At 42.6% G+C, this 15053-nt stretch overlaps 1 protein-coding gene across 1 annotated transcript in view; it reads left to right on the top strand.

Moving 5' to 3' along the window:
* The window catches only part of LOC311106993 (1-phosphatidylinositol 4,5-bisphosphate phosphodiesterase beta-4-like), a 155289-nt gene that overhangs the window by 83330 nt on the left and 56906 nt on the right, over window positions 1-15053 (top strand). Inside the window, exons 7-20 of the mRNA XM_084149419.1 lie at window positions 1491-1634; window positions 2031-2110; window positions 2453-2506; window positions 2600-2681; window positions 3601-3701; window positions 4417-4474; window positions 8001-8109; window positions 10993-11203; window positions 11317-11410; window positions 11637-11716; window positions 12618-12702; window positions 12903-12993; window positions 13166-13261; window positions 14292-14425. Of these exons, the coding sequence (XP_084005545.1) occupies window positions 1491-1634; window positions 2031-2110; window positions 2453-2506; window positions 2600-2681; window positions 3601-3701; window positions 4417-4474; window positions 8001-8109; window positions 10993-11203; window positions 11317-11410; window positions 11637-11716; window positions 12618-12702; window positions 12903-12993; window positions 13166-13261; window positions 14292-14425 (1419 nt within the window). The remainder of the gene's footprint in view (window positions 1-1490; window positions 1635-2030; window positions 2111-2452; window positions 2507-2599; window positions 2682-3600; window positions 3702-4416; window positions 4475-8000; window positions 8110-10992; window positions 11204-11316; window positions 11411-11636; window positions 11717-12617; window positions 12703-12902; window positions 12994-13165; window positions 13262-14291; window positions 14426-15053) is intronic.

The raw sequence follows: 15053 nt of genomic DNA, 5'->3' as shown, positions 1-15053 counted from the left end.
CGTGATATGTATTATCTAATGCTTACAATTTCTTTCCTTTTTGCTTACTTAGCAGTTTCTATCAACATTTAGCAACTAAGCTAGCAACATTAGAAAGTCTGTTAGCTATATTTCAGAGGTAAAAAGTTGGATATTAAATTAGGTGTGGTCTGTCGCGCAGTCGAATTTTACAATATACAGCGTGTCCCACAAAATGTGTATGTATATAACTTTTTTGAATACTCTCAAAACCTAACTTAACTTACATAAATTGCAATGAAAATCGGTGGTCAGCTAGCTAGAAGGGTGTCTTTAGTCGCAAAACGTACCGTTATTTTCCAGTCCATTTAAATGTTGAACTCAGGGTGATTTAGTCCTCCAACCGCTAGAGAGTGTCCGAAGTTAGGGGGTGTCCGATGTTGGGGGGAAAATTAGCTAGGCTGTTAGGTGCCCTGAAAGTCCTTTCTGCTTTCTTTAAACAGAAAGGATTTGTTGAAGATACAGCCGACATTAACCACAGAGTATTCTTTTCATGAACATCAGGGCTGAACACACACACACACACACACACACAGCTAGTCCCTCCATTCCATATTTACTCCCTCAGTAATTCCCTGGTTGTATCCTGCTGTAGCGTAATATTTGACATCATGTGGGCGACATGAATTATGGAAGGCCCCAGGGTCCTGAGGGAGTGCTCATACAGAGCCTGAGAATAAACCCCTCGCACAGCTCCGAACAAATACTCAAACATCTGAAAAAACTCACTGGTGTGTGTATTCTTGACAGAACGGAAGGTGCTCTATGTGTGAGACAGTGTGTGTGCATGCGTCTGTTCATGGCATACGTGTGTGTGTGTGGTGTGTAAGGCTGTGTCCCTCCCTGTGTGTGTGGTAAGGGGACGTGTTCTTCTTGGTAAACAGCAGACAAAGAGCAGCTTATCTCATGGCTGATCTCTGTTGGACTCCTAACTGAATTACACAATCACACTGAACTATTGCCGATAAATCAATGAACACAGAAAAAAGAATCACATTGATGATAATTGGCTGTATTGGCGTTAATAAACAGAGGCTGGCCTTGCAGAATGAACCGTCTGTTGCTATCCAGTTGATTCAGTCACACTACAGATATTCTGGTTGTCCTAGATAGTTCAAAAAGGGGAATCCTCAATTACTCCATGTTACATAGAAAAGTAGATTGTCCAGGAACTATTATATAATATATTCAGTCTTAAACAGATAAAATTGTTAATCAATGGAATGATAATGTTTTGTAATGATTTGATGAGACTCTCTATCTGTCTCTCTCTCTCGCTCTCTCGCTCTCTCTCTGTCCCTCTCTCTTGCTCTCGCTCTCTCACTCTCTCTCTCGCTCTCTCGCTCTCTCTCTGTCCCTCTCTCTCTCTCTCGCTCTCTCTCTGTCCTTCTCTCTTGCTCTCTCTCTCTCTCGCTCTCTCTATCTCTCTCTCTCTATATATATCTCTCTCTCCCTCTTCCCCCTCTCTCTAGGACCCTAAGATCCTGTCTTTGTTCGAGGCAGCGGGGAAGAAGGAGGAGGAGTTGGAGGGATGTGTAATCTGTATCTGCAGCGGCACCGACCTTGTCAACCTGTCCTTCATGTACATGGTGGCTGACAGCCCAGACACTGCTAGGGTAAACACACAATGCTAATACAACATTCATACAACATGTTTCCCAATGCTGGAAGGGGGGCCCTGAGTGAAAAAGTGTGGGAACCCCTGTGTTAGAGTAGCCATCTCATCTGGCCCAAGGGATGGAGTGGCTGAGGAGAAATACCTCTCTACCTCTCTACAACACACTCCTGCCCTCAGACATACACAATCAAACGTGTGCGCACACACACAGAGACAGACAGGATTGCTGTGTGCCTGCATCTGCTGTTTAGCTGTGTCTGCTCTGAGATGTAAACAGACAGAGAGAACACACATAAACAGTGAAAAAGATACGCTGTGAGTAAACAAACGGCCAGAGAAGGCTGTACTTGTGTGTGTGTATTGTGTTTGAACCCTTTTGTTTGTTTGTTTTCAGAAGTGGACAGAGGGTTTGAGGTCAGTGATCCATAACTTCAGAGCCAATAACGTCTGTCCTATGACCTGCCTCAAGAAACAGTGAGTAGACACACATAAACACACACACACACAGTAATAAACACACACGCACACATTTTCATACAACATTACACACACACATTCATACAATATTACACACACACACAGACACAGATACACACACACACCCCTCAACAACGTCCGTCCTATGTCCTGCTTCAAGAAACGCACACACACACACCTCAACATCCGTCCTATTTCCTGCTTCAAGAAACGCACACACACACCTCAACATCCGTCCTATTTCATGCTTCAAGAAACACACACACCTCAACATCCGTCCTATTTCCTGCTTCAAGAAACACACACACCTCAACGTGCTGCGTCTTTCCTATTTTTTAGTTGGATGAGGATGTGCTTTTTGACCAATGTGAACGGCAAGATCCCAGTGAGAACGTAAGAGACACTTCAGTTAGTAATAACATTTATCAGCAGTCATTTGATTGATGAACGTTGTGATGACAGCTGCCTCTCTCCTCTCTGTTTCAGCATCACACGGACGTTTGCATCTGGGAAAACAGAGAAAGGAATCTTTCAGGCTCTGAAGGAACTGGGTCTGCCTAGTGGAAAGGTGCAGTGGATGTGTTGCGCATGTGTTAAATCAAATCAAAATCAAATCAAATTGTATTTGTCACATGCGGCGAATAGAACAGTGAAAGGCTTACTTACAAGCCCTTAACCAACAATTTAAAGAAAGAATACCAAAAAAAAATACAAAAAATACATTAAATAAAAAAATAAGAAGAAATAAAAGTAACAAATTAAAGAGAAGCAGTAAAATAACAGTAGCAAGGTTATATACAGGGGGTACCAGTACAGAGTCAATGTGCGGGGGCACCGGTTAGTCGAGGTAATTGAGGTGTGCGTGTGTTCATGACATGTGTTTGTCTGATGTTGTGCACTGTAACTTGCTGTCTTCGGATCTAGCATTTAACTATACACTGAGTATACCAAACATTAGGAACACCTTCCTAATATTGATTTGCACCCCCCTTCTCAAATCGTCAGGGAATGGACTCTACAAGGTGTCGAAAGCGTTCCACAGGGATGCTGGCCCATGTTGACTCCAATGCTTCCCACAGTTGTGTCAAGTTGGCTGGATGTCCTTTGGGTGGTGGACCATTCTTGATACACACAGGAAACTGTTGAGCGTGAAAATTTTAGCAGCGTTGCAGTTCTTGACACAATTAAACCAGTGCTTCTGGCACCTACTACCATACCCCGTTCAAAAGCACTTAAATATTTTGTCTTGCCCATTCACCTTCTGAATGGCACACATACACAATCAATGTCTCAATTGTTTCAAGGCTTATAAATCATTATTTAACCTGTCTCCTCCCCTTCATCTACACTGATTGAAGTGGATTTAACAAGTGACATCAATAAGGTATACTAGCTTTCACCTGGATTCAACTGGTCAGTCTATGTCGTGGAAAGAGCAGGTGTTCATAATGTTTTGTATACTCAGTGCATAATGTTATCTCCCTCAGAACGATGAGATAGAACATTCAGCGTTTCCATTTGACATCTTCTATGCCCTGACTCAGAAGATCTGCCCTCGTACTGACATCGAGGAACTCTTCAAGAAAATGTGAGTTGTCACTAGCTCTACTCCCCAGACCTCTTTTTCTATACTCTCTACCCTCAATAGCTACTCTGCTCTACTTTAGCCTAGAAAGGTAACTGCACCCTTAATGCTAGTCACATCGAAGTGTGCAGTTAGTGTAGGAGTAACAATGTCTGAAATCATACAACCAAGTTAATGACGAATTTTCAACCAGTTTTGCTCACTGGGCAGACATTTACAGTACAACATCTACATGGCTTTTTTATTGCTATGTATTTTTCCAGGAACTGTGATTGTGATAGTAATGAGATATTTAGTAACAGCTGTTTGTGTAACTGTTGTGTTGATAGCTGTAGTGTAGACACTGTATGTGAATGACAGGGAATAGAGAGTTGAAGAAGAGTGAGAGAGAGGGTGTTGTTGTATGTTGGTGTTTGATTGAGAGATCAACATTTATTAAACAGTCTGCAGCTTCTCTACTAATAACCTCTGGAAAACCTAACCTGCTTAAACAGTGACACATTAACAAGTTTTGTTTTAAACTAACTCAACGGTATTTAAATGTTCGACCTGTGGTGATTTTAACGTTATAGAAATGTTAATGTAAAAGTGTAACACGACAGTTCTCTATTTTGACCCCTTAAAAAAACCTTCTGCTTTCTAGTTACTGACTGACTGACTGGCTGAGAGGGTTTTTAAGAAACATAACATTTTGTTTTTCTAATTAATTCCTTTGCAGCAATGGGGACAAAAGTGATTTTTTAAACGTAGACCAGTTAGTCAGCTTTCTGAATGAAGTAAGCTCTTTATCATTCATTAACTTCTCTGTGTGACTGCTTGACCCCTACCCTCTCGCCTGACACAGGGTAGAAGTTGCCCTTAGGCAATGATATAGCATCAGTTTCAGATTACCCTCCTCAAATCCTTAAAGGAAAATTTCATCATCTCCAGCACCAACCCAACATCAACATATGTGAAAATGGCGCATTCCTATGTTTTGTATAAATATAGAGAAAGATAAGTGTTTCCAATGACATCATCAACCAATTAGTAGGCATTTCGTAGGCAATGCCTGCTCACAATTGGTCAAAATCATACGAATAACACCGATGATGTCATTGGAAACACTTATCTTCCTATATTTTTACTACCAAACATAGAAACGCACCATTTTCACATACAGTGAGGGAAAAAAGTATTTGATCCCCTGCTGATTTTGTACGTTTGCCCACTGACAAAGACATGATCAGTCTATAATTTTAATGGTAGGTTTATTTGAACAGTGAGAGACAGAATAACAACAAAAGAATTCAGAAAAAACCGCATGTCAAAAATGTTATTAATTGATTTGCATTTCAATGAGGGAAATAAGTATTTGACCCCTCTGTAAAACATGACTTAGTACTTGGTGGCAAAACCCTTGTTGGCAATCACAGAGGTCAGACATCTCTTGTAGTTGGCCACCAGGTTTACACACATCTCAGGAGGGATTTTGTCCCATTCCTCTTTGCAGATCTTCTCCAAGTCATTAAGGTTTCGAGCCTGATGTTTGGCAACTCGAACCTTCAGCTCCCTCCACAGATTTTCTATGGGATTAAGGTCTGGAGACTGGCTAGGCCACTCCAGGACCTTAATGTGCTTCTTCTTGAGCCACTCCTTTGTTGCCTTGGCCGTGTGTTTTGGGTCATTGTCATGCTGGAATACCCATCCACGACCCATTTTCAATGCCCTGGCTGAGGGAAGGAGGTTCTCACCCAAGATTTGACGGTACATGGCCCTGTCCATCGTCCCTTTGATGCGGTGAAGTTGTCCTGTCCCCTTAGCAGAAAAACACCCCCAAAGCATAATGTTTCCACCTCCATGGTTGACGGTGGGGATGGTGTTCTTGGGGTCATAGGCAGCATTCCTCCTCCTCCAAACATGGCGAATTGAGTTGATGCCAAAGAGCTCAATTTTGGTCTCATCTGACCACAACACTTTCACCCAGTTCTCCTCTGAATCATTCAGATGTTCATTGGCAAACTTCAGACGGCCCTGTATATGTGCTTTCTTGAGCAGGGGGACCTTGCGGGCGCTGCAGGATTTCAGTCCTTCACGGCGTAGTGTGTTACCAATTGTTTTCTTGGTGACTATGGTCCCAGCTGCCTTGAGATCATTGACAAAATCCTCCCGTGTAGTTCTGGGCTGATTCCTCACCGTTCTCATGATCATTGCAACTCCACGAGGTGAGAACTTGCATGGAGCCCCAGGCCGAGGGAGATTGACAGTTATTTTGTGTTTCTTCCATTTGCGAATAATCGCACCAACTGTTGTCACCTTCTCACCAAGCTGCTTGGCGATGGTCTTGTAGCCCATTCCAGCCTTGTGTAGGTCTACAATCTTGTCCCTGACATCCTTGGAGAGCTCTTTGGTCTAGGCCATGGTGGAGAGTTTGGAATCTGATTGATTGATTGCTTCTGTGGACAGGTGTCTTTTATACAGGTAACAAACTGAGATTAGGAGCACTCCCTTTAAGAGTGTGCTCCTAATCTCAGCTCGTTACCTGTATAAAAGACACCTGGGAGCCAGAAATCTTTCTGATTGAGAGGGGGTCAAATACTTATTTCCCTCATTTAAAATGCAAATCAATTTATAACATTTCTGACATTCGTTTTTCTGGATTTTTTTGTTGTTATTCTGTCTCTCACTGTTCAAATAAACCTACCATTAAAATTATAGACTGATAATTTCTTTGTCAGTGGGCAAACGTACAAAATCAGCAGGGGATCAAATACTTTTTTCCCTCACTGTATGTTGATGTTGGGGTGGTGCTGGAGATGATGAATATGAAGTTGAAAAATGGTGAACAATTGGGAGATACAATGCAAAACTGATCTTAGATCAGTGTCTGTAGGGGTAACTTCAACCTTCCCCTCTCAGCTGCTTGCCCCCATCCCGACCTATACTGAACAAAAATATGAACGCAACATGTAAAGTGTTGGTCCCATGTATCATGAGCTGAAGTAAAAGATGCCAGAAATGTTCCATACGCACAAAAAGCTTACTTCTCTCAAATTCTGAGCACAAATGTGTTTACATCCCTGTTAGTGAGCGTTTCTCATTTGCCAAGATAATCCATCCACCTGACAGGTGTGGCATATCAAGAAGCTGATTAAACAGCATGATCATTACACAGGTGCACCTTGTGCTGGGGACAATAAAAGGCCACTCTAAAATGTGCAGTTTTGTCACACAACACAATGCCACAGATGTCTCAAGTTTTGAGGGAGCATGCAGTTGGCATGCTGACTGCAGGAATGTCCAACAGAGCTGTTGCCAGAGAATGTAATGTTCATTTCTCTACCAACGTCGTTTTACGTCCAAACCGCCTCACAACCGCAGACCACGTTTAACCACGCCAGCCCAGGACCTCCACATCCGACTTCTTCACCTGCGGGATGGTCTGAGACCAGCCTCCCGGACAGCTGATGAAACTGAGGAGTATTTCTGTCTGTAATAAAGCCCTTTTGTGGGGAAAAACTCATTCTGATTGGCTGGGCCTGGCTCCCAAGTGGGTGGGCCTACAGTATGCCCTCGCAGGCACACCCATGGCTGCGCCCCTGCCCAGTCTTGTGAAATAGATTAGGGCCTAATTTATTTATTTCAATTGACTGATTTCTTTATATGAACTGTAACTCAGTAAAACCGTTGAAATTGTTGCATGTTGGGTTTATATTTTTGTTCAGTATATTTCTCCCCAGCCCCGCCTACTTGTGACTGATTGTGTAACCATGGCAACCCGGGGAGGGAGGGACTTTCTGTTCTGCCATTTTGTCTGGTGTCTGTCTACTTGCTGCCTGCCTGCCCACAAGTTTCACGTTTTTTATTGTCACGTGCACTATTACAGTGAAATGCTTTTCTTGCTCTTTCCCAACAATGCAGTGATCAATATCAGATCCTATTCCCCTTCTTTTGTGCTAATGGTCTCTGCTTTGGCTGAAAACATACCTGCTTCCACTTCTATTTACTGTATGTGCGGCTGCTTCTCTATCTCTGTGTGCAATGCTGAAGTGAATCCCCAGTAGTACAAAGGCTGTGAATGATGTGTTCCTACCTGCTATAGTGGCAACGTAAAGTTTCTCGAAAGTAAAATACATTTTTAAAAAGTTTAAAGTTTTGCCAAAGCATGCATTAGTGTCCATGGGGAGATTTGCACAAACGTTTGAGTTACATGCACATTTCTCAAGTTAGGAATGGGACACATTTATTTAGTGTGCAGTGACATGCGTGTGTACAGTATGTGCTTGTGAGTGAGACAGTGTTGTGCATCATTGCTTTCTCCAGAATCAGCGTGACCCACGGCTAAACGAGATCCTTTTCCCCTTCTACGACCCGAAACGAGCCATGCAGATCATCGAGAAGTACGAGAGAGATCCAGACCTCAAGAAGAAAGGTGAGAGAGAGGGATGGATGTAGAGATGGATAAATATATATTAAGAGAGAGAGAGATGCAGATGTGAAGAAGAAAAATAGAGAATCCTCCAAAGCCAAGTCTCGCCTTTTCTTTAGCATGTACTGCCCTCTCCTGGTGAATAACACATTTATTTAGCATGTACTGCCCTCTCCTGGTGAATAACACATTTCATTAGCATGTACTGCTCTCTCCTGGTGAATAACACATTTCATTAGCATGTACTGCCCTCTCCTGGTGAATAACACATTTCATTAGCATGTACTGCCCTCTCCTGGTGAATAACACATTTCATTAGCATGTACTGCCCTCTCCTGGTGAATAACACATTTATTTAGCATGTACTGCCCTCTCCTGGTGAATAACACATTTCATTAGCATGTACTGCCCTCTCCTGGTGAATAACACATTTATTTAGTATGTGGTCCTCTGTAGCTCAGCTGGTAGAGCACGGCACTTGTAACGCTAAGGTAGTGGGTTCGATCCCCGGGACCACCCATACACAAAAAAATAAAATGTATGCACGCATGACTGTAAGTCGCTTTGGATAAAAGCGTCTGCTAAATGGCATATTATATTATTATTATTATTATTATTATTATAACACATTTCTTTAGTATGTACTGCCCTCTCCTGGTGAATAACACATTTATTTAGCATGTACTGCCCCCTCCTGGTGAATAACACATTTATTTAGCATGCGCTGCCCTCTCCTGGTGAATAACACATTTATTTAGCATGTGCTGCCCTCTCCTGGTGAATAACACATTTATTTAGCATGTGCTGCCCTCTCCTGGTGAATAACACATCAGCACCTGCCCTATACATGTTGGATGTGTGAGTGTTGACTGATAATAAGGGAAGAAAATCTAAATCTGTGTATGTAGCAATGGTCATCAAAACATTTGAAATATTTTTTTAACAATTCTATTACATGCAACAGTTGGACAATGAAAATACTCCAAACTTTTTGCATTTTTATAATCCATCAGATATTGACTGAATTATAGCACAAAAAACATTTAACTGGCAAGGACAAATAATTAAGTTCAGGGATTTTGGAGGGAATTCAGGTATTCAATTTATTGTAAAATTTCACTTTTCTTATTAGAATGCACTCATATATATATATATATCCATATTTATTCTGTCCTCTATAGCTCAATTGGTAGAGCATGGCGCTTGTAACGCCAGGGTAGTGGGTTCGATCCCCGGGACCACCCATACGTAAAAATGTATGCGCACATGACTGTAAGTCGCTTTGGATAAAAGCGTCTGCTAAATGGCTTATTATTTATTATTATTATTATTATTATATATATATAATGTTCTTATTGTATAAGGTATTTTTTTTTTTATACAGTACCAGTCAAAAGTTTGGACACACCTACTCATTCAAGGGTTTTTCTTAATTTTGACTATTTTCTACATTGTAGAATAGTAGTAAAGACATCAAAACTATGAAATAACACATATGGAATCATGTAGTAACCAAAAAAGTGTTAAACAAATATATTTTATATTTAAGATTCTTCAAAGTATCCACCCTTTGCATTGATGACAGCTTTGCACACTCTTGGCATTCTCTCAACCAGCTTCACCTGGAAGGCTTTTCCAACAGTCTTGAAGGAGTTCCCACATATGCTGAGCACTTGTTGGCTGCTTTTCCTTCACTCTGCGGTCCAACTCATCCCAAACCGTCTCAATTGGGTTGAGGTCGGGGGATTGTGGAGGCCAGGTCATCTGATGCAGCACTCCATCACTCTCCTTCTTGGTCAAATAGCCCTTACATTGAAAAACAAATTATTGTCCCACGAAGCCCAAACCAGATGGGATGTCATATCGCTGCAGAATGCTGTGGTAGCCATGCTGGTTAAGTGTGCCTTGAATTCGAAATAAATCACAGACATTGTCACCAGCAAAGCACCCCCACACCATCCACCTCCTCATCCATGCTTCACAGTGGGAACTACACATGCGGATATCATCCGTTCACCTACACTGCGTCTCACAAAGACACAGCGGTTGGAACCAAAAATCTCAAATTTGGACTCCAGACCAAAGGATAGAATTCCACCGGTCTAATGTTCATTGCTTGTGTTTCTTGGCCCAAGCAAGTCTCTTCTTTTTATTGATGTCCTTTAGTAATGGTTTCTTTTTAGCAATTCGACCATGAAGGCCTGATTCACGCAGTCTCCTCTGAACAGTTGATGTTGAGATGTGTCTGTTACTTGAACTCTGTGGAGCACCTATTTGGGCTGCAATTTCTGAGTCTGGTAACACGAATGAACTTATCCTCTGCAGCAGAGGTAACTCTGGGTCTTCCTTTCATGTGGCGGTCCTCATGAGAGCCAGTTTCATCATAGCGCTTGATGGTTTTTGCCACTGCACTTGAAGAAACTTTCAAAGTTCTTGACATTTTCCTGATTGACTGACCTTCATGTCTTAAAGTAATGACGGACTGTCGTTTCTCTTTGCTTATTTGAGCTGTTCTTGGTCTTTTTACAAATAGGGCTATCTTCTCTATAGATACAATGGAAAAACAATGTATCCCATTGAGCCCATTTCAGCCATTACCGGGGTGTGTTTGACAAGTCATTACACACATTTCTGTGGACGTAATGTTAATGGGGAAAAATGACAGGCACAAGCAAGAGTATGAAAGAGTCGCAGGAGTAAAATGAAAGCAATCAATCCATCGAGATTTAAGTGACAAGGAGACTTTGCACCCCTCAAACACAGTAAATAGATGGCTGAAAAAGACAGATCCTTAGGTGGGCGGGGCATGCGCGTTGCTAGTTTATGTTACATTTAGCAGACCCCCTTACACACTCTCCGTCTACCCCTCCTCCTCCACTCCCCCAGGCCGTATGTCCAGTGATGGCTTCTGCAGGTACCTGATGTCAGATGAGAATGCCCCGGTGTTCCTGGACTGTCTGGAGCTCTACCAGGACATGGAGCAGCCGCTGGCCCACTACTTCATCGCCTCCTCCCACAACACCTACCTGACCGGGAGGCAGTTTGGAGGAAAGTCCTCCGTGGAGATGTATAGGCAGGTTCTGCTCTCCGGCTGCAGGTAGGTGTGTGGCGGGGGAAAGGGTGGGGTGGTGGTGAGATGGTGGCGGGGGGGTTGTGGATGTGTGTGTGTTTATATACAGTATGTAAACTGTTTTGTATGTATGATCTCAGGTGTGTAGAGCTGGACTGCTGGGATGGGAAAGGAGAAGACCAGGAGCCTATCATCACTCACGGCAAGGCCATGTGTACTGACATTCTCTTTAAGGTACACACAAAAAACACTCATTCACCCGTTCATATTTGTCTGATCATTCACAAAACTTTTGTATTAATTACATATGGCAAGTCTGCCCTCTTGTGTTGACAAATTGATACTGCATCTAATTGAGACCCGAGACACTCTTATCCAGAGACTTAAAGCAAGTGATATATAATGGATTCAATGTGGTTCTAATATCAATCCCTATGTTGTTGTTTCCCCCCTCAAACAGGATGTGATCTCAGCCATCAGAGAAACAGCCTTTGTGACATCTGAGTATCCTGTGATCCTGTCATTTGAAAACCACTGCAGGTAGGATGTCTAGTGCTGAGTGATTAGTGCTTTTTGAGGTCGGTTTGGTTTCGGTTAGATTGTTAAAAAATAATAACGGTTTTCGATTTTGGTTCGATTATTTGGTATGCTGTAACAACACAGAATAAAACAATTAGTACATGTCCTATGATGTCCCATTACTGCTTATCACTTATTAGCGATATTTCAGTTGTTGTGTATATTACATTTGTTTTATTTGAAGACTTTATTATTTCATTCCAAGTCATCATCTCATCTGTATAGAGCTGCTGCCTATGCTGTCTGACAAAATCACTATTAAATAAATAAGGTATACTTTTATGACTGCTGAGTACCAACTATCAATAACTTAGACCATGTATTTTTGGGTAGAGATACCTCACGAAGCAACAGCTGTTCTCTATATCCCCTCACGATCGCACATTCTTCTGACTCTTCTAGAGAAACTGTGAAAATGTGTTCATTGAGTTCACAGAAAAAAAACGAACAAAATGGGATTCAAGTAATTGAACGGAAAAATAAGACATTTTGGTTAATCACTCAGCACTAAGGATTTCACAATGATCCAGAATGTGTTTTATTTTATTTTATACATGACAATGTTATTATTTATTCCTTTATGTCCGATCGATTTAAATGTAACAGTGTAACTATTACGAAATGTAATTTAATGACAAAGAAATAGGGGGAAAAATGGACTAACACTCACACTTGTCTTTTAAAGCACTGACTTTGCTGATAACTATTTTGAGGAAAACATTTTCTTTCAATGCCTGTGATATGTGGTTGTCTCACCTAGCTATCTTAAGAGGAATGCACTAACTGTAAGTGGCCCTGGATAAGAGTGTTTGCTAAATGACTAACATGTAAGTGTCTTGATGTTTGATCCTGTGTGCTTCAGTAAACCCCAGCAGTACAAGATGGCTCGGTACTGTGAGGAGATCTTTGGAGACTACCTACTGAGGCATCCTCTCGAGGGATACCCTGTGAGCCATCTACCTTCTACCACACTATACCTGTCTGTCTCCTGTTTAGTGTCTGTATCTGTATCGTGTCTGATAGCAGATGATGGTTGAACATAATAAAGAATATGTATGTAATGTTTCCATGCTACAAAAAATGTACCATTTACCATAAATGTCTTCTGCCATTTTGTAAAAAACTAAACATTTGTTGTTGTTGCCAGGTTGAAGCAGGCCGTCCCTTGCCTTCTCCCATTGACCTCAAACTCAAAATCCTCATCAAAAACAAACGCTTGAAACCCGAGGTGGAACAGAGTACGTATACAGTGGCAGTCAACTTTATGCAAGAATAGTTTTATATCTGTAGTTTCTTACAGATGTTGCTACTGCTGGACTTACCTGTTCTCTGTCACTCTGTATGGTGGTTTTATTGACGTACACTATGATTGACTTGGGTTGTTGTTGTTGTTGTTGTTGTGTTCTACAGAGCAGCTAGAGTCCTTTAAGAAGCACATGGAGGCTGGAGAGACCAACACACCAGCCATCTTACTGGGAGCAGAGACAGAGGAAGATGTGGAGAATGGTGAGCGTGTGTGTGTGTGCAGATGCACACGTGTTTATGTGTGTGTACACAAGGGTTCTTCTTTTCCTTCTTGTTCTGGTGTGTAGTCACTTTGGAGACTGAGATATTCAGTCACTTTGTATCGGTTTACTAGAGGATGTGTGTGTCTTTGTGACTGTGTGTGTGTGTGTGTTGGAGGGCAACCGTGTGTGTTGGAGGGTAACTGTGTGTTGGAGGGTAACCGTGTGTGTTGGAGGGCAACCGTGTGTGTTGGAGGGTAACCGTGTGTGTTGGAGGGTAACCGTGTGTGTTGGAGGGTAACCGTGTGTGTTGGAGGGTAACCGTGTGTGTTGGAGGGTAACCGTGTGTGTTGGAGGGTAACCGTGTATGTTGGAGGGTAACCGTGTGTGTTGGAGGGCAACCGTGTGTGTTGGAGGGCAACCGTGTGTGTTGGAGGGTAACCGTGTGTGTTGGAGGGTAACCGTGTGTGTTGGAGGGTAACCGTGTGTGTTGGAGGGTAACCGTGTGTGTTGGAGGGCAACCGTGTTTGTTGGAGGGTAACCGTGTGTGTTGGAGGGTAACCGTGTGTGTTGGAGGGTAACCGTGTGTGTTGGAGGGTAACCGTGTGTGTTGGAGGGTAACCGTGTGTGTTGGAGGGCAACCGTGTGTGTTGGAGGGTAACCGTGTGTGTTGGAGGGTAACCGTGTGTGTTGGAGGGTAACCGTGTGTGTTGGAGGGTAACCGTGTGTGTTGGAGGGTAACCGTGTGTGTTGGAGGGTAACCGTGTGTGTTGGAGGGTAACCGTGTGTGTTGGAGGGTAACCGTGTGTGTTGGAGGGTAACCGTGTGTGTTGGAGGGTAACCGTGTGTGTTGGAGGGTAACCGTGTGTGTTGGAGGGTAACCGTGTGTGTTGGAGGGTAACCGTGTGTGTTGGAGGGTAACTGTGTGTGTTGGAGGGTAACCGTGTGTGTTGGAGGGTAACCGTGTGTGTTGGAGGGTAACCGTGTGTGTTGGAGGGTAACCGTGTGTGTTCCTGTATCTCTATCTCTAGGTGATGTGAAGGAGTTGAACCCTGACTTGAAGATCAGTACATCAGAGGAGCCTAGTGAAGACAACAGCCTCAGCACCAGTGTCAGTGTGAAGAAAGAAGGAGAGGAGAAGGAGAGAGACAACAGCATCAAAAAGGTATACATTTTGTAAATGGAATTTGTGTTTTGAGCTAAGACTTAGGGCTTTATTTGAACAAACCTAACGCAATGGTAGATACAAGTGCTGGTGGTAGCGCTATAGGTCCAGGAGTGTGTCAGAAATATTTTTGCGATTTTCACAGCCGTTATTATGAGCACAGTAGCTGGCGGTGGCGTGAAAGGGCTGGGTTTTAATGAATAAACAAGTTGTAGGTGTGACGAAGGCTTGGCCACTCACTGGCCAATCAAGGCGTTCCATGGCTTAATACTGCATGCGTTTGTCTCAAGTTCTGTAGGTTATTGACGGTCTTTGCGTTGTCATTGACTCCAGTTCGGCCGGGGGCACGGAATATTCTGTCCTAGTCCATTGTGGATTGATACTACAGTTTATTAAATAGCATATGCTACAGTAACGAGTAAAAAAAATATATATCCCGTGTTTGCTCTATATGTTTGCAGTGTTCACAGTCAACATTGTTGTGATTGGCTTCAATGAGTATAGGCCTTTACGCCAGTGGCGGTCATTACCGTTTCAGATGAGGGAGGATTTTTTTTTTTCCATGAGCATAGCCTTATTTCTATTACAGCATATTGGATGACTCTCATTCATATTCCATTCACCCAGT

Source organism: Coregonus lavaretus, assembly GCF_964263955.1.
Source record: "Coregonus lavaretus genome assembly, chromosome: 31".
NCBI classification, from domain to species: Eukaryota; Metazoa; Chordata; class Actinopteri; order Salmoniformes; family Salmonidae; genus Coregonus; species Coregonus lavaretus.
The sequence above is the reverse complement of the archived record's forward strand: the minus strand, read 5'-3'. Positions and strand labels throughout refer to the sequence as shown.